Source organism: Equus asinus, chromosome 4 (assembly GCF_041296235.1).
Source record: "Equus asinus isolate D_3611 breed Donkey chromosome 4, EquAss-T2T_v2, whole genome shotgun sequence".
Lineage (NCBI taxonomy): Eukaryota > Metazoa > Chordata > Mammalia > Perissodactyla > Equidae > Equus > Equus asinus.
This window is the reverse complement of record NC_091793.1, coordinates 110,337,001-110,357,702: the sequence shown is the minus strand read 5'-3', so window position 1 is coordinate 110,357,702 and position 20,702 is coordinate 110,337,001. Positions and strand designations below refer to the sequence as shown.

Sequence of the window (20,702 nt, the reverse complement as noted above, 5' to 3'; positions counted from 1 at the left end):
AGAAGAAATAGAAAAGAAGTTATAGTCTATGTCCTTAATCCCTGGTTATCAAAAGGAGTGCCATAGATATTAAATGCTAAAGGAATTCAGAGAAGAGAAAATACCTGTGGACTGGTGGGAGCTTTATGAGAAATTAAGATAGAAATTAAGCAAGGCACTACTTGGATTTAATCAATGTGGAGGAGAGGGAGGTTTCTTTTTACACTTTAAGATTTGTAATTTAAAGCTTCATGATCTGAGTGTCAGAATTAGTGGTGACCAATTTCTGCTGTGAATGTAAATAATCTTGCTTAAAGGAAGGCATCTTCATGATCATTTGAGTATGAGTAATTCATAAACAGATCATTCCAATGTATAAGGTGAATGAAATAATATAGTTATGGAATAACCTAAATTGTACCAGATGAAAATTCTAACAAAGCGGATAGGACAAAGCTAATTTACAATTGGCTGTTCTGAAAATTGTGTTCAAGTTTGTTTTGTGGATATGTCTTAGTCTACTTGATGAAAATTAAGTGAATTGTTAGAGTTTTACATTTATCTTTAAAACTAAGCAGAATTCTCTATTATTTACAAGTTCTTCAAGAAAAAATTATCAAAGCAATAGTAAATTGATTTTAAATAAAATAATAAAATAGTGCATCTGGAATTACAAAGCTATGATTGACTTTTTTTTTTTTTAATTCCAAGAGTGCCACATTTTTCTTCTAAGTCCTCACGTATATTTGCTGTTTACTTTGGGCAGGTTACTTAACCCTTCTGTGCAGTAGCGCCCTCATCTGTAAAACAGAGGTAGTGTCAGGGTCTACTTCATAGAGTTGGTTGAGAACTAAATGAGTTAATACATGTGAGTGCTCAATATATAGCAGGCACAATAAACGTTAAATAGTAGTAGTATCATCTGTGAGTGATTCTTTATTAAGTTTTTTAAAAAGCTTTCCTTTTTTAATTGAACATTAAAATTTTATTTATAGACATCCAAAGATAGTAAAATTTATTCATGGATGAAGGCCAATTTATAAATATAATTATTTTTAATCATATGTCAATACTATAAAGTCTTGATTGACCATAAACTTCAATATAAAAGTGTATTTTTCCAAGGGAAGTAATTCCTGCTGAGTAGACACAGGATTTCATAAAGCTCTTGGCAATACAGTGGTTGGTAGGTCTTTATCAGAGGCTGTAACTGGTCACTGAACCTGAATATTCAGCTATAAATGTTAAGCTTTGTGAACACCAAAGCATTAAGATGAGTGATAGTCATTCAGGTAGAGAAAGAAAAGAAGTATGCAGCAGAATTCAAAGTTAGGAGTAGAGTGAGAAAGAAATAGCTAGGAGTAGAATAAGAGAATGGGACTTTATTGTGGAAGGAACGTTTTTGTGTGTGTTTTCATATGCCTGAGTGTTTTTCCCCCACCCTGAAGGTTCAAGGATCACCCAACGTTAAATGAAAGATATTTATTACTTCATCTGCTTGGTAGAGGTGGCTTTAGTGAAGTGTATAAGGTAATGTAAATTTTTTTCTGTTCTTCACACTAATATAGCAAAGATATAGGAGTATGTGGTTAAGAAATACTTGTCTCTTATTTGTTGCTTTTAGAATTTTTTTGACTAATTTTATGTTTGACTCTTACTACAAAAAAAGAGTCTGGTGACTTATGTTGTCTTATCTCAAGAGTGTAAAGACTATACTTGCACCTGCACAGTCCCTCTGATATTTGGCACCTAGTTACCAACAGCCATTAGGATTAAGATAGGGAGATGGCCATTTAAAACAGTACATTTATGGAAAGATTGTATCCTTTAATTTAAACATGTGTCAGAAGTCTTACGTGTCCTGAATTTACCCAAATTTCTACTTATTTTAAGGCCAGTGTTTCTCAAATGCGTCCTATAAATGTCAAAATTTTTACTCATCATGTTCAATGTTTTATACCTTACTTTTTTTTGCTCTACCTTGTATCTTTCTGCCCAGCCTTTAAATATTGTAGTTCCTAAGGTCTCTTATTCTCTATTCTGTATTCTCCTTTTCCAGTATATCCCCTCCCGTTCTCTGAGTTACGGTCTATTTGATTTCACCCCCAGATATGTATCTCCAGCCACACTTCCCTTCTGAGCTCCTGAGGTGAATGACCGTATTCACCTTATGTGAGTAGACCTTCTTCAGCACTGCAAAGTCAGCGTCTGAAATGGAAGTTATCTTCCCCTTCTCCGAAATCCCTTCTTCTAACACTGCTCCCTACTTCAAAACAAAGCATTTCTATTCACCTGCCCAGTCCCACAAGTGGAAAGCATAAAAGCCATCCTTCACTCCACATTTCCTTTAAGTCACTTCCCCCAACATATAACCAGTTGCTGATGCCTGCTGTGATTAATTAATGTCATTAGGCTCTCCTAAATCCCACAATGACTCTCTCTCTCTTAGTTCAAGGCCTCATTGTCTCTTGTTTGTGTTGCTTCCTGAGCCTCCTAGCTGATCACTTTCCTTTGGGCATTGAGTTTCTCCAGTTCATTTGTGTATGCTGCCGCTAGAGTGGCCTTTTTATAAAATGCAGTCTGATCATCTCACTCCCTTGCTTATAAGCTCTAGTGGCATCCCATTTGCTCTTAGTTAGGATGAAGTCATATTGAAGGTCTTACTCTCACCTTAACCTTAATTCCTGTAGAAGGCTTCCCTATTGGTCCGCCCTTTTATAGGCTCCCTGTGACATTTTGTGCTTCATTATGTGTTGGTGTAGTTAGTGGTTAAGAGTGTGGGTTCTGAAGCCAGATAGGCTGGGTTTGAATCTTGACTAATTCTGACTGCTTCTTACTAACTGTATAAACTTGGGATTATTACTCAACATCCTCACTGTCTTCATCTGGGAATAAAAACATACCTACCTCATAGGACTGTTGTAATGATTAAGTGAGCTATCACCGGTAAATCACATAGAACAGTGGTGCTTAAGTAAATGTAAGTTCATCAGATGATTATTTGAAGTCCTCACTGTTCACTTAGACAAGCACCTGTACCTTCTTGGTTTTCTGAAGACAGCCTGGATTCTAGTTCTGACTCTGGAAAAAGTTATGGGATTTGGATTCAGAGGACTTTATTTCTGATCTTGGTTCAACCATGAACTATTTTTTGTTTTTGTTTTAACTTGGACAAGCATTAAGCATCATGGGCCTCTCCTTCCTCACCCATCAGGAGTGATCTGTGAGCTCTCTTCCAGTTCCTATTTCTCTGATTCTAATGGTAGTTCGTCCTCAAGCATTTAATGCTTGAAGTAGGCTTACCCAGGGCACAAGGTAGAAAAGACAATGATAATAGCTCACTCTGGATCTAAAAATCACCAGAAGTACAGTTAGCTTACACTAGCTCAGCCTAAAAGGTGCCCAGCTTCTGAGCCTACTAATGGCTTTCATGACAACCTTCTGCCATGACCCAATAGTATTTCCACTGTTTTTAGCCCCATAAATAGAGCTAAAAGGGGCTTTTCTTTTTGAAGCAAGGGCTTATGTAGAAATTAGAAAATGCAGATTGGGGTCTAACGACTTGAGCCATCAGTACTGACCTAAATACTAACAGCAGTTCCCTCCAGCCCCTTCAAAGTCCTTTCAAGTTTGTCAAGTCCACTGGGAAACACACAAAGCAACATGTTGTAAAAATATAGACTTTTATCTGTACCAAGGTGGAAAATAGTGAATCAGTTGCTCAGTGATTACCGTATTAGCCTTATGGGAAGGTATACTTTACTCACCTAATCTTGGGAGAAAGATGTGTCTTATCTAATTATTATAATCAATATGCACTGATAATAACTTTTTATTAGCAGTATACTTACAATTTTATTTTCTTCTACTATCCTTTATTACAACTGCCTTTGAATTTTATCCTGAACTTCTTTTATTTTTGTTCTTTTCTATTTCTTTAAATTTAACTTTTAATAATAATTTAATTAGCTAATGTTTATTGGATAGTTAGTATGTATCATGTATTATTCTAAACACTTTATATGTTTCACCTCATTTAATTCTTTGAACAACCCAAACTTTATGAATGAGACTGAGAGAGAGTATTAGCACAAAGTCATGCAGCTAAGTTCATTTAATTCTAAAGTGAATATCCTTAATTACTGCATCCTATGTTATTTCTGATCTCACGCATTTATAATTTTGTGACAAACAGTTTGCCCCTACTACTTATTTTTAGGTTAAATTGATGGGAGAGTGGGGCCTGGGGACTTTCTTTCTAATAAATATGTAAGCTTTTAATTTTAAGTGTTTTGTTAAAGGGGCACCTTTCTATGTAAATTACAGTGGAACCTAAATTTTTAAATCTCTCTTTAATGATATGCAGTGTTTTTTTCTTAAAAAAATTATGTCATCTGAAGCCTTAAAATAATACTGATCAGTCTTTATTTTTTTATTTAGAAAATAGGCTGGTGATTTGAACAAATCAGTATAAAACCTTTTGTTGAGACAATTAGGGAAAATTGAAGATAAGTTAGGTATTAGATGAGATTAAGGTGTGATGTAATTAGGTGCAAATGATATATGGTTAATGCTTACTTTTGTTTGAACAGTTTCATAATCAAAGTTGATATTTTTTTTTTTACAGTTGGGAAATGGTTAGGAACTTGCTAATTTTCAAAGAAGTGAAAAAAGTGGAGAGTTGCTAGGTAAAGGTAGAGAAAAAAGTTGCTTTATCCAATCCACAAAAAAGCATTACAGCCATCTGTTTTCCTGGCTGCTTACTGCTACTGCCAAGTACAGAGGACCAGGTCCATATTAAAACCAAGTAATAGTTTTATTGTTTTATCTTGATTCAGTATATTGACATTTATGAAATTTGAATGTGAAAATTCACATTAAGGTTCTCTTTGATTTAGCACCATGGAATTTGTATTTTGTTTCTGATAATAAATGTGTCATTGAACTATATATAATCTTAACAGAGATAGATGCTCACCAAAAATTGTACTGTATATTCTAATTCTATAATATTGCAAAAATTATCACCAAAATTTTTTTTAAAAATCGCTTCAGCTATTCACTTGGTCTTTGGTCCTAACTTTTCTATGCCTTGATTCATAGGCTTTTGACCTTTATGAACAAAGATATGCTGCTGTGAAGATCCATCAGCTTAATAAAAGCTGGAGGGATGAGAAGAAGGAAAACTACCACAAGTAAACATTAATACTTTATAGTTTTTATCAATTGAAAATATATGTGATGGTCATGGAAAATTAATATACTGTCTCTTCCCGTAGACATGCCTGCAGAGAGTACAGAATACACAAAGAACTGGATCACCCCAGAATAGTTAAACTCTATGATTATTTCTCCTTGGATACAGATACGTAAGTGAATATAGGGATTTAGTTTTTAAGAAAAAATACAGTTGCTTTTGTTTTCCCTATTCTGTAATGATATTAGTACTTGTCATTTCTCATTGTGATTCTGAATTATTGGATAATATTTTGTCTAATGTTTTTCTCTTCTCCACTGCAGGTTTTGTACAGTGTTAGAATACTGTGAAGGCAATGACTTGGATTTCTATCTGAAGCAACATAAATTAATGTCAGAGAAAGAAGCTAGGTCTATTGTAATGCAAATTGTAAATGCACTAAGATATCTCAATGAAATCAAACCACCTATTATACATTATGATCTTAAGCCAGGTAATTAATAAAATGTGTCCAAATAATTTTTTAAGCACTAAAGAATATAGTTTTTAAAAGTCATATTTACTATCTGAAAACATGCTTTTCAGTTTAGTTTTTGAAAGTCAGTGGAAAACTAGAATTTAAAGTCTTTTTATTATATGACCACACTTTAAAATTACATTTTAAGTGTATACTTTAATTATATTTAAGATTTTAAAATATGTATTTTAAATATATATAATTCCCAAAAGTCAGCTTAAGTGGTAAAGATAATGTTTTTCATTTCTGTATCATTAAAGGAACTGTATGTTTTGTTCTTAGGAAACATCCTTCTGGTAGATGGAACAGCATGTGGAGAAATCAAAATCACTGATTTCGGTCTGTCCAAGATTATGGATGATGATAGCTATGGTGTAGATGGAATGGATCTAACTTCCCAAGGGGCAGGCACTTACTGGTAAATGTATTATTAAAAATATCAAAATGTCTAAATTAATGCCCAGTCTTTTTATGAGAGTTTAATTTTCATTTTTATTACCTTTGAGATTACTGTGGTGAGAGTTGTGATATGAAGTCTCTGAGTCAAGAGGGAGACTAAGTCAGTCCTCTTTTCTCATCTCCTCTTAACTGTAAACATCAGCAAACTGGAGGGAGAATGACTTGGCCTTAGTAAGTGACTTCAGTACCTACCAGCCAGAAACTCCTGACATGGAGAATTAATGGATTTTCTTCTATAATGTTAGTGACGTTTATCATGAATAAAAATACTTATATAAATACAATATCTTAGCTATTACAAGCAATAGCCATAATCATCAAGCCCTCTTTGTAGACGTTTCTGCTTACAGTTTTTGTTGGAGATGAATGTTTTGTTGATCAAGGATGGAAGAGAAATTTGGCATATTCTTGGTCTTCAGACTTGACTCTCAAAAATTCCTTTTAATGACTTCGGACATGTAAATACAAATTTAGACAGAACCATAGATTCACAGATATAAGTCTAAATGAATGTCATTCCCTCCAGAGTACCTAGGTGCTGATAAAAATTATTTCAGTGTGAATTTTCAAATTTACTGTTAAATTTACCAAAGTGAAGTAGCATAGACTATAAAATTACAAAACAAACGCAGTTTTCAGAATAAATTAGTTTACGAAAAGGGGTAAAATTTTAATTGTAAGAGAGATAACTGTACTCAGCTTCAGTGAACAATATAATGGCTAGAAACATAAATGTGACATGAGGGTTTCTGGAACAGTCTGCACACAGTTAGCCTGAGCACATAATAACCGGTTCCATAAGATGTCGCAGGTCTGTATGGACTTTACCTTTCATGAATAGGGATTAGTCACGTTCATGTATTCTTTTAAAACCATTTTAAAGTTTCAAATTCTGCTTATGGCATTTTCTAGGAATGCGAATAAGATAATATGTCATGGATTTTTTTTTTTTCACATTTAAAGAAAATTATCATTCAAACTAGTAAACCCCAAAAGTATCCTCAATCAGTAGTCTTGAGACTTTTTCCTTTTAGCAACAAGGCTCCTTTTTTCACAAGAAAATCTTAGAATCCTAAAAAATAAAACCAACAAAAACAAAGCTTCTTGGTAGAACCCGGGGTCCTCTGGAACAGTATGGAAAACTCCCCCTGTGTCGTTTCCCTCTCACTCTGGCTTCGCTAGTGTAGGGCAGGGCAAGGAAGTTTCCCTCTGACAGCTGGGCATGAGACAGGAAACCTTATATTTAGAGGGCTGTATAGGAAGGAGGATATAGTTGTGGCATTTCCATGTAGGAACCTGGGCTGTATTTCCCGTAGAAACAGCATTCCAAAACATGGTTAGTTTTCTACAGTCATATTAGTTTTTTAGTTATGTATTTGGTAAACTGAGATGTCCTGTTCAAACTTTTAGAATACATGTATATAGTGCTTTTACAAATTACCATTCATCCCCAGAAACTTAAACTTTTGTCTTTATCAGTTAGAAGAAAATCAGTTTTGTCCCTCCCTCCCCTAAGGTCTTAAATGCACTCATCCATTAAATCCTGGCGCTCATTTTTCCTGGAAAGCTTTGTCTCTATCCCTACAATTCCTCCCCTTCTTACTCCTTTTTGCCTCCAGAGATGGCATAGCAGTGTTTAAGAGCCATTCTTGTTTCAGTCACACACACGTAGACCTACGCAAAATATCCACTTTTATTCGTAAAACAAATCTGGCTTTTTACTTGATTTGAGGGGTAGGAAAGGATTTACATCACAAGTAAGTTATTGGTCATCTTTGGTGGTTCTACTTCAAGAAATTTAATCTGTTTTTTAAGAGATCTGTCAACATCCTGCTGAAATTTAAATGATTTTAGCATAGTGAGTATAAAACTATAAAAAGAGAGTAGATTTGCATTTATCTATAATATTCCTTTTCAGGGTTTTTAACTTATCTAAATTTTTGATGTTTGAGATATTTGTATCCCTATAGATCTTTTTACTTATAACCTAAGGTGACATTTATTTTTACCTTTCCTTTATCTAAAATTATGAACTTATAAATAGTACTTACAAATGAGAAAATAGTATTTTTGAATACTCAGTGTATTTCAGACGCTGCTAGTGTTCGAAACTGCATAATGAAAGGAGCTCCTTGAGCTGCTCACAGTCTAGTGTGAGTTGAGAGTGATGCCATCATATGTGAGGAAGAAGGAAAGCTCTGCCTGGAGGGTAGCAGAGAGGGCTTATGGAGGTCGGTGGGGGGGTTCTTGAAGAAGAAAAGGTGCTCACCACGTGAAGTGGAGTGGTTAGGGATTGTCATATTCAAAAGCATGGGGAAAAAAAGTTGTGTGGGGAACCAAGTGAATTGTTTTTGCCTAGCCAGTTAGAGGGGGTGAGTGCAGATTTTGGAAATTTAAGTTGCTGCTAGATTAGGATGGGTCTTGTGTTACAAACGAGATGTGAGGTCTCACCTGGGCGGTGAGTCATGCTGAGATTCCTTAAACAAAAAAAACCACCTGATCAGATATGTGTTTTAGGAAGAGAACTGCCTACAGTTTGAATGCTGGTAAAGGCAGATGGGAGAAGATTTCTTCTACTATTATTAGAGACTTATTCAAATTAGAACATCATAATTTCTAATGATAATTTTTCTTTCTGTAGATAATATATATTTTATATATAAATATATTGCATACTGTATCACAACGTTTTACGCTTTGGCTCTAGAGTGAAATGATACATGGATGTAAATGCTTCAAAAGTTTGGTGATTTTCATTGATAAAATTTCTAAACTTTGTATATGGATAAAATGAGCATTCCAAGATTTTACATTTAGAAAATTTTAAATTATAGATTGCTAATAGTATCTTTGCCTTTTTTCTCCAAAAAAAAAAAAAAAAAAAAAAAACTATAGGTATTTACCTCCTGAATGTTTTGTAGTTGGAAAAGAACCACCAAAGATTTCCAACAAGGTTGATGTGTGGTCAGTCGGAGTCATCTTCTTTCAGTGTCTTTACGGTAGAAAGGTAAGTTAATGTAGACCAGATTCAGCTGTAGAGAGATAAGTTGAATTTTCCCCTCTTAAATGCAAAGTCTCATTAACTTGAAGTCAATTTAAATTCTTCCAAGGAAAGCTAGGCTTCTTCTCTATTTCTTCCTAAAATTTCTATGCATCAGAATTATTTTAATGTCACAACAGTTTACTTGGCCTGCTTTTTGCCTTTTTTTCCTTGAGAAGTAACTATCTGTCAACAGTGTTAACATTTCCTCCTGTTAAACTGGAGTCAGAACACTTTCCATTATCTTCTCTTCTCCCCACTTCCTCACATCCTCTACCCCATGCACACACAGTTTGGCCTAGGCCTAGTTTCCCTCTGTGCTTCCTCAGGGAAATTCCATCAAACTTAATCTCAATTCTTCCCAAACCCCTCTTTATATTAAAGTGGGAACTACAGGTTCCCATAGATGATATCTAATCCCTTCCTCAGTATGGAAAGAGAGGTTAAGGGACTTGTCTGGGAATTCACTGCAAGTTAGGACCAAAACCAGAGCTATTTCATTTATTTTATTCTTTGGGCTTTTTACAGATATTTCCACTACTTCTTTATCTCTTCTCTAATCAAACTTTATTTTTTAAACATTCAGAGTAAAGTTTTAAATTTCTTTTTGTTTGTATTTTATCTTTATTACTTATATTGTAGCAGCATTATTTTCTATGGTGTATTTGCAGTGTTTCAGCCATGTTGAGGATTGATTAGATGGGCTTTTGCAGCCTGCTATCAGTTATAACCTTGTTTCTATGAGATTGTATCCCAGCTTCCAAATAACTGACAGGATTTTTTAGAACACGAATCATTTGTATTTTGGGAATTTATTGACGACAATATCTCTGTTTAAATATTTTGTGAGATAAATTTCTCAACATTTTATTATTGTTGTTGTTTTTTAAGCCATTTGGTCACAATCAATCTCAACAAGACATTCTTCAAGAAAATACAATATTGAAAGCCACAGAAGTCCAGTTCCCTGTAAAACCGGTTGTAAGCAGTGAGGCAAAGGTATTAAGTTTATGTAAATGTTTTTGAAGTAAATGTTATTTCATAAATTGTGCTTAAAACAAAATAAGTACTTAGTAAGTAAAGTAAAAGGGATTGCTACCACAGGAAAGTCTGTCCAGTAGGGGCTGGTGATTTGCTCTGTGAGAAAGAGTTGCTTAGGCCCTTGGTTGTGATAGTTTTCATCTTTTAAGGACCCAAATATGGTCCCTGGTTCTTTGTTTGTACCAACTTGCTTTGAAAATTAGGGAAAATCATAAGATCTGGGCCTGTTGTTACCTTTATGTTTTACATATCAGCTTATGTTAATACTGAGATATTTAAGTGTGTAAGAAATAATAAAAGTAGTAATAACTGCCATTTATTTAATGCTTATTATGTGCTAGACATTGTGTTCATACTTTTTATATATCTTTTTAAACTTTTTAAATATAGGTATTTTTGTTATTCCCATTTTATAAAGTAGGAAACCAGGCAAGCCATAGCAAAAGTACCTTGTCCAGAATCAGACCAGCTAATAAAATGGCAGAGCTGTGGCTCAACATATCCGCTTCTCCTAGACTCCAGAATGCACACCTTTGTCCATTATGCTGTGCTGCACTAGCTCTTGAGAAAGCCTGACCTCATCGTCTGCTCTGCTATGTGTAGCAGTCTGTGAATCTATAACAGACAGCTTCCTGTAGTTCTAATTTATAAATGCCTGTGTAATAACATGAAATAGCAAAACTTTTATGGTATTTAATATCTTCCCTTCATCCTGTTGGCCTTTCACATTTGTATTTTTACTCTTGTTTTTTTATACTCATCACAAAGCTCATTTTTCTGTGACTCCCCCATTGAAGTCTTCTCTTTTTTTAAACCCTGTGAAATTCGTAAAAAGCACATGAAGTTCCCATTTTCTCTGGTATGAATAGGCCATAAGAATAATTCATAAACAGGCATTATATAGTTTCTATACTCTCAGAGTATAGATACGCACTGCTGGATCTTGCCCCTGATCGAGGTCATAGTGGCCTTTGAATTGAAAATGTACTGCTTTTTGTTAATCTCAGTATTTATTGGAAATGTCCTCTATTTCATTTTCTGTAACATCTTTATTGGTTTTTTGCAAGTTGTTTGAATGATTTTTAGAAGATTTTGACAATTAAAAAGATAACATATCCTTTCTTTAAAGCACAATTATTTTCAAGAGGTAAATATGACTCCTTTAAAAAGATTTTGATAGTAACTAGCGTCTGAATTTTGTCTTCCCTTTCTATCTACAGCATCAGTGAGAACAGAAACTAAATTTAGTCAATGCAAGATCCTTTTTTTTTCTTAATACTGACAAAAATGACCAGGAATTAGTGTAGTGTGCCAAAAAGAAGTCCCATTTAGGCATCTCTGGTTCTAGCCTAGGCTCTTTATAGGTGCCACAATCACTGTTTTGGAATCTGGGGAAGGTCACATTGTTGGTTTTTTTAACCTCTTGTCCTCCTTCACCAAGTACCTCCGTTGACCTTGTGTGGGCATCTTAAGTACATTACTCCTCACAGAATTTTTAACCTTGCTGTTGGTACTTTTCATCCTCTCACACTCTGTCTTCAACATATCAGTCACTCTTGAATTTCTTTCCTCCATCTTAATCATTTTCAGAGTGGTCTCTGAAACTTTTTTTATTTATTAAAGACTTAAAAAGATAAAACCTATGTGATCAGAAAGAATGTGAGTAAGCTAACCATGGTATGATAATGGGAAGAGCTAGTTTGTTTTTAGAGAAAAAAATTACTTTTAATAAATATCAGAGCAAAGAAAATGCAAGAGTTACTTCTTAATATGGTTAAACTTTGACTTAAAGTTATATATCTTAGTTTTCCTACAGATACTTTAATTCGTGAATTTATGTGGCAATTAAGAATTTCAAGATAAGGTTATTTCTAGTGTGAGCAATAAGAAAGGGAAAGAGTTATCCCTTAAGAATGTTTTATCTTTTGCAAAAAATGTATGAATCTCTCACATATAATATTAGATGAAAGAAACCAGGCAAAGGAGAAAATAATCTATCATTCCATTTATATAAAGAAATAATAAAAACTCAACTATGGCATTAGAAGTCAGGATAGAGGTTACCCAGGTAGTCTGGGGGCAGAGCCAGTGCCTGGACGGCGGCATGAAGAGACTTAGCAGGTTCTGGTAAAGTTCTTTTTCTTGAATTAAATAGATATATTCACTTTGTGTTGTACACTTATGATTTGTGACCTTTTTAAAAAATATAAAAAATCTTTATTGAAGTATAACGTAAGAAGCTATTCTCAAGGATAGAATATATAAAGCCAGTTTGAGAAGGAAAAAAGATAGTGATCTACGGACAGCTAATCTTCAACAAAGGTGCCAAGAAGATACAGTAGAAAAGATAGTCTCTTCCATAAATGGTGTTGGGAAAACTGGACAGCCACATGCAAAAGAATGAAGGTAGACCACTATCTCACGCCTTACACAAAAATAAACTCAAAATGGATCAAAGACTTGAAGATATGTCCTGAAACTATAAAACTCCTGGAAGATAACATCAGTAGTACACTCTTTGACGTCAAACTAAAAAGGATCTTTTCGAATACCATGTCTTCTCAGACAAGGGAAACAAAAGAAAAACAAATGGGAGTTCGTCAGACTAAAGAGCTTCTGCAAGGCAAAAGAAACTAGAATCAAAACAAAGAGACAACCCACCAATTGGGAGAAATTGTTTGCAAATCATATATCTGACAAGGGGCTAATCTCCATAATATATAAGGAACTCACACAACTGAACAATAAAAAACAAACAACCCAATCAAAAAATGGGCAGAGGATATGAACAGAGATTTTTCAAAACAAGATGTACAGATGGTCAACAAACACATGAAAAGATGTTCAATGTCACTAATCATCAGGGAAATGCAAATCGAAACCACACTAAGATAATCACCTTCAGCCTGTTAAAATGGCTATAATCACTAAGACTAAAAATAACAAATGTTGGAGAGGGTGTGGAGAAAAGGGAACCATCATACACTGCTGGTGGGAATGCAAACTGGTGCAGCCACTATGGAAAACAGTATGGAGACTCCTCAAAAAAGGAAAAATGGAAATACTATATGACCCAGCTATCCCACTACTGGGTATCTACCCAAACAACTTGAAATCAACAATCCCAAATAACATATGTCCCCCCATGTTCATTGCAGCACTATTCACAATAGCTAAGACACGGAAACAATCCAAGTGCCCATTGACTGATGACTGGATAAAGACGATGTGGTACATATATACAGTGGAATACTACTCAGCCATAAAATGACAAATTCATCCCATTTGCAATAACATTGAAGGACCTGGTGAGAATTATGCTAAGCAAAATAAGCCAGTCTGAGAAAGACAGACACCAGATGATTTCACTCATATGTGGAATATAAACAAATACGTGGACAAAGAAAACAGTTCACTGGTTACCAGGGGAAGAGTGGTGGGGGGTTGGCACAAGGGGTGAAGGGGGAACCTATGTGGTAACAGACAAGAAATAATGAACAACTGAAATCTCACATTGATGTAAACTATTTATGAACTCAATAAAAAAAACAGTGATTATTATATTCCATTATTCCATTATTTAGGTTTTTCAAACGTGTCCTGATACACACTGTTAACCTAGGAAATGAAAATACCAATAGAAGTGTCACTTCAGTATTCCTTTCATCTAAAGAAAGTCTTTATGCTCAACAGGAAAAAATATTATGGCCAAAAATGGCATAATTACCTCTGGCCAAACTATACTGATAATAAAATGGAAGGAGAGTGAGAGGATTGTTTTAGCAGAAGAAAAATTCTAGAAGAAAAAAAGTCTCCAGAATTTTCTAAGAAATGCAGCTTTCCACATTCAGCATGGTACTGGAAATCCTAGCCAGAGCAATTAGGCAAGAAAAGGAAATAAAAGGAATCCAAATCAGAAAGGAGGAATTAAAACTGTCACTATTTGCAGATAACATGCTATTATATGTAGAAAACCCTAAAGACTCTACAAAAAAACTGTTAGAACTAATGAACGAATTCAGTACAGTTGCAGGATACAAAATCAATATACAAAAATCTGTTGTATTTCTCTACATTAATAAACTTATGAGAGAAAATAAAATAACCCATTTACAGTTTCATCAAAAAGAATAAAATACCTACAAATAAATTTAACCAAGGAGATGAAAGACCTGTATACTGAAAACTATAAGACATTGATAAAAGACACAAACGGAGGGGCCAGCACAATGGCTTAGTGGTTAAGTTCAGCGTGGTTTGCTTCGGTGGCCCTGGTTGAGATCCTGGGCGTGGACCTACACCACTGATCAGCCATGCTGTGGCACATATAAAATATATAAAATAGAGGAAGATTGGCACAGATGTTAGCCCAGGGCTAGTCTTCTCAGCAAAAAAAAAAAAAAAAGGACTCAAATGGAAAGATATTCTATGCTCATGGATTGGTAAAATTAATATTGTTAAAAAGTCCATACTACCCAAAGCAATCCACAGATTCAATGCAATCCTATCAAAATTCCAATGGCTTTTTCCACAGAAATAGGACAAACAATCCTAAAATTTCTGTGGAACCACAGAAGACCATGAATAGCCAAAGCAATCTTGAGAAAGAAAAACAAAGGTGGAGGCATTATGCTTCTTGATTTCAAACTATATTTCATAGCTGTAGTAATCAAAACAGTATGGTATTGGCATAAAAACAGACATATAGATCTATGGAAGAGAATAGAGAGCACAGAAATAAATCCACACAGGTATGAGTGATTAATTTACAACAAAGGGCGCATGAATATACAATGGAGAAAGGCAGTCTCTTTAATAAATGGTGCTGGGAAAACTGGACAGCCACATGCAAAAGAATGAAACTGGACCACTATCTTAGACCATACACAAAAATTAACTCAAAATGGATGAAAGTCTTGAACATAATACCTAAAACCATAAACCTTCTAGAAGAAATGTAGACAGTTAAGCTCTTGACGTCAGTCTTGGAGAGGATTATTTGGATTTGACACTAATAGCAAAGGCAACAAAAGCAAAAATAAGTGGGATTGCATCAAATGAAAAAGCTGCTTGCACAGCAAAGGAAACCATCAAAATGAAAAGGCATCCTACTGAATGGGAGAGAATATTTGCAAACCATATATCTGATGAGGGCTTAATATCCAAAATATATAAAGAACTCATACAACTCAACAACAACAAAAAGTCCAATTTAAAAATAGGCAGAAAATTTAATAGACATTTTTCCGAGGAAGACATTCACATGGCTAACAGGTGCATGAAAAGATGCTCAACATCACTGGTAAATCAGGAAAATGCAAATCAAAACCACAATGAATTATCACCTCATATCTGTTAGAATGGCTGTCATCAGAAAGACAAGAAATGTTGGAGAGGATGTGGAGAAAAGGGAACACTTGGGCACTGTTGGTAGGAATGTAATTTGGAAAACAATAAGATTCCTCAAAAAAGTAAAACTAGAAATATCATATGATCTAGCAATTCTGCTGCTGGGTATTTATCTGAAGAAAAGGAAAACACTAACTCAAAAAGAAACATGCACCCCATGTTAATTGTAGCATTATTTACAACTGCCAAGGCATGGAAGCAACCTAAGTGTCCATCAATGGATAAGTGGATAAAGAAACTGTGGTGTATATATATACAATGGAATATTAGCCATTAAAAAGAAGGAAATCTTGCCATTTGCAACAGCATGGATGGAGCTTAAGGGCGTTATGCTAAGTGAATTAAGTCAGAAATAGACATACCGTATGATCTTATATGTCAGATCTTTAAAAAAATAAAAAAGAGCTCATGGATATAGAGAACACATTGGTGGTTGCCAGAGGTGGGGGGGAGTGGGGTTGGTTTGGATGAAGGGGGTCAAAGGATACAAATTTCCAATTACAGAATGTCCTGGGGATATAATGTACAGTATGATGACTATAGTTAATAATACCATATTGTATATTTAAAAGTTGCTGAGAGAAAAGATCTTAAAAGTTCTCATCACAAGAAAAAAATTTGTGCTAATTTGTAATATTAACTAGATTTATTGTGATGATAATTTCACAGTATATACAAATGTTGAATCATGTTGTACACCTGAAACGAATACAATGTTATATGTCAATTATACTGCAAAAAAAAAAAAAAATACCATATGATCCAGCAATTCCACTTCTAGGTAAATACCCCAAAAAACATGAAAGCAGGGACTCACACAGATCATTCATAACAGCATTATTCACAATAGCTAAAAGGTAGAAAAAACTAAAAAATGTCAATCAACAGATAAATGGATAAACAAAATGTGGCATATACATGCAGTGGAATACTATTCAGCCTTAAAAGTGAACAAAATTCTCATGCATGCTACAACGGATGACTTTTATGCCGAATGAAATAAGCAACACACAAGGACAAATAAATATTGTATGTTTCCACTATAAGGTATCTAGAATAGTCAGATGGTAAAGAGCATAGAATAGTGGTTGCCAATGCTTGGGGGAAGGAGGATTGGGGAGTTATTGTTTAATGGGTACAGAATTTCAGTTTTGAATGATGAAAAAGTTCTGAAGATGGATAATGGTGATGTTGCACAACACTGTGAATGTACTTAATGTCACGGAATTGTACACTCCAAAAGGATTAAAATGCTACTTTTTATATTATTTATATTTTATTGCACTTAAAGAAAGAATGCAGCTTTCCAGCAGTAAGTTTAAATGGTAGCAAAAATAATTTAGACTATATATGCAAAAGAATGAAAGTTAACCATTATATTAGACCATACACAAAAATTAACTCAAAGTGGATTAAAGACTTGAATGTGGGACCTGAATCCATAAAACTCCTGGAAGAAAACATAGGCAGCACACTCTTTGATGTCAATCTTAGCAGTATCTTATTGAATACCGTGTCTCCTCAGGCAAGGGAAGCAAAAGAAAAAATAAACAAATGGGACTACATCAAACTAAAAAGCTTCTCCATGGCAAAGCAAACCATCAACAAAATGAAAAGACAACCTACCAATTGGGAGAAAATATTTGCAAGTCATATATCCGATAAGGGGTTAATATCCAAAATATGTAAAGGACTCATACAACTCAACAATAAAAAAAGCCGATTAAAAACTGGGCAGAGGATGTAAACAGACATTTTTCCAAAGAAAATACACAGATGGCCAACAGGCACATGAAGAGATACTCAACATCACTAATTATTAGAGAAATGCAAATCAAAACCAGAGTGAGATACCATATCATGCCTGTCAGAATGGCTGTTATTAAAAAGACAAGAAATAACAAGTGTTGGTAAGGATGTGGAGAAAAAGGAACCCTCATACACTGCTGTGGGAATGTAAACTGGTGAAGCCACTATGGAAAACAGTATGGAGATTTCTCAAAAAATTAAGAATAGAAAACACCATAAGATCTAGGTATTCCACTTCTGGATATGTATCCAAAGAACATGGAAACATGAATTTGAAAAGATACATGCACCCTCATGTTCACTGCAGCGTTATTCACAATAGCCAAGACTTGTAAACAACCTAAGTGCCCATCAGTGGATGAATGGATAAGGAAGTATATAATGGACTACTACTCAGCCATAAAAAAGACGTATCATGCCATTTGTGACAACGTGGGTGGACCTTGAGGGTATTGTGCAAAGCAAAGTAAGTCAGATGGAGAAAGACAATTATTGTATGACTTCACTCATGTGGAAGATAAACACATTAATATGGAGAACAGATTGGTGGGAACCAGAAGGCAAGGGGGCAGGGGGAAGGGCAAAGGGGCAAAGGGGCACATGTGTATGGTGATGGATGCCAACTAGACTTTTGCTGGTGAACGTAATGCAATCTACAGAAGTTGAAAAATGATGTACACCTGAAATTTATATAATGTTATAAACCTGTATGACCTCAAATAAATAAATAAATATAAAAGATGATGTGGTGTGTATATATATGATGAAATACTATTCAGCCATAAAAAGATGAAATCTTGCCATTTGTGACAACATGGATGGATCTTGAGGGTATTATGCTGAGAGAAATAAGTTAAACAGAGAAAGCCAAATACAGTATGATTTCACTCACATGGAGAAGATAAAAAAACAACAAACAAATGCTTAGACACAGAGAATAGATTGGGTTACCAGAGGGGGTGGGCGAAAAGGGTACAAGGGCACATTTGTACAGTGATGGGAAAAAAAAAAGTTAGACTACAAAGTGAACCACTAGGGGCTATGAGTTAAAAGTTGAATTTGGAATGAGAATTTTATTGCTGCAGAAAAACATTTTTTAAGGCTTGAACCTCAAATAAAATGAAATCTATTTATTGTCTTAACTTTGTCCATCCTTCTAAAGGGTTCAGTTGATTGATATTTAAAAGGGGGCCTTAGATGACTTTTTTTTTTTTTTAAAGGCCTTTATAAGACGCTGTTTGGCATACCGAAAAGAAGATCGATTTGATGTGCACCAACTGGCAAATGACCCATACCTTCTCCCGCACATGAGAAGATCAAATTCTTCAGGAAACTTACACATGGCTGGGCTGACAGCATCCCCTACACCCCCTTCTTCAAGCATAATTACTTACTGACTTCCCTCCAAAACTGGCATGATATCTTTGAATTGCTTCCAGATGCACACTTGAGTTTGAGAGCATTTGAGTGTTTTTGTTGTTTTCTTTTTTACACAGGACATGGTTGAGAACTGTGATGAAGTTCTTCATAGCGTCATTTGTATGAGACTGGATCATGGACAATGAATAAATGTACACTTCTGACTATAACCTTGAGCAGTGAAGGATGACGGCCTGTTGCACAGAAACAGGAGTACCATGTTAAGATAGAAGAAAAATGGTTTTTTGTTTGTTTGGGGGAACACTGTAAATAACGTTTATAATACTTAAATACATTTGGTTGTTACTAGAGAGTTCTAATATGAAGGGTAGTTTTTCATTATTTAAAAACACATGAAAAAAATATGAGACATATTTCTCACACACGAACTATAGTGCCTGGATACATTCTTCAGCATTCGGCAGTTACCTGCTGAAACCAAAGTAAGAACTGAATGACAGTGACAGTTGTGTTTTATAGTAATAGAATGTGAGAGTTAGACTCTGGACAAAGTTAGACTTTGTCATTTGCTTGTTCTGGCTTTTACCAAGTTGTACCTCGAAATCATGTCCGTTTTTTTCACTGGTTATGTTAAAGGGAGAGCTCAGATACTTTACACCCTTGACAAAATGAGCTGCTTGTTTTGAAATCAGTTGAATTCACTAAATTGTAATATCTCCAGTGTTTTCAACATGTTACAATTAACAGATATTTTTCTTTTATTACCAGGCCTTGTTCATTAAAACAAGTGACAGTATGTAACCAAATGCAGACCAGTTCTATGCAGGATAATGATAAATTCCCTTCTAGCTCTATTGTAAATTGTTGTACAGATGTCGTATTTCAATTACCAAGTTTCAGCAGCTTATTCTTGTACAAATGTTTAAAAATAGGGCTTTTCTAATTGGATATTGTATTTTTTTTAAGTCTTCTTGAAGGCGCTTTAATTGCTGCTAAATGATGTTGCTTCTTTGCTAAAAAATCGAATGACCTCCTTAAAGGTGCAAGTCGACTGTACATCATAGAGTGATATTAAAAGCGGACATTCATTAACAATCAAGGCATGTAAAACTGATCCATGTTGGACTTGTAGAGTTCTCTAAATCAGTTTCTTGGGTTCTAGGGCTGTGGAGCACATAGATACTAGATTTATAAACTGTTCATGGTTATTCTGCATTTCTAGAAGGTTCTTATCAGCAAGATGGGATGATGGTCCCATAAACAAGTTTCTTGTGGTTTGTACAGATTTGTTAAAATGTGAACATTTTCTAATTGCCTTGTATGGTAGAAACCATTATTTTTCAGGATGCTGTATTTCACTCCTGTAAGATTATTTCTTTATTGTCACGTTCATAATGCTGATACTTACATGTAAGTTGTCCATGTTGCCGAAAAGGAGGCTATAACTTACAACAGATTCTCCTTAATATTGTACAGTTAAACTGTGGCTCTTATTTCTGATGTTGCAAGCCATTTTGTTTTTTCGTTGTACATAGACACATTGTCTCTTTAAGATGCTGCTGAAATTGTAGAGAATGTAGCCAAAACAGTAATAAACAATGACAGTTAAAATTTAAAGACTATGAAAATTACATTCGAAGGGAGCTTTCAAGATTTAGGGTATTGACTGATTTGGCTCCTTAAGAATCAGCTGAATAAATCCTTTAAGTATACTTCAAGAGAAGTATAAAGTGTTTCAAGCTGTTAAAGTAAACCTAATAACCATTATCAAGGCTAATCCTAGGTAAGTAACACTTAGCACTATCAGGAATGGCGTAAGGGCTATACCTGCTCCTCTGTAGATTAAGATAGAAATCCTATAAAAAAAATAT

The 20,702-nt window shown here is 34.6% G+C and overlaps 1 protein-coding gene across 1 annotated transcript in view; it reads left to right on the top strand.

Annotated features, from left to right (window-relative positions):
• TLK1 (tousled like kinase 1) overlaps window positions 1-20,459 on the top strand; it is a 136,957-nt gene extending 116,498 nt beyond the window's left edge. The window contains exons 14-21 of the mRNA XM_014846602.3: window positions 1,428-1,509; window positions 5,083-5,174; window positions 5,259-5,348; window positions 5,500-5,669; window positions 5,976-6,111; window positions 9,048-9,159; window positions 10,084-10,191; window positions 18,672-20,459. Of these exons, the coding sequence (XP_014702088.1) occupies window positions 1,428-1,509; window positions 5,083-5,174; window positions 5,259-5,348; window positions 5,500-5,669; window positions 5,976-6,111; window positions 9,048-9,159; window positions 10,084-10,191; window positions 18,672-18,848 (967 nt within the window). The 3' untranslated portion in view covers window positions 18,849-20,459. The remainder of the gene's footprint in view (window positions 1-1,427; window positions 1,510-5,082; window positions 5,175-5,258; window positions 5,349-5,499; window positions 5,670-5,975; window positions 6,112-9,047; window positions 9,160-10,083; window positions 10,192-18,671) is intronic.
• Window positions 20,460-20,702: the final 243 nt, after the last annotated feature.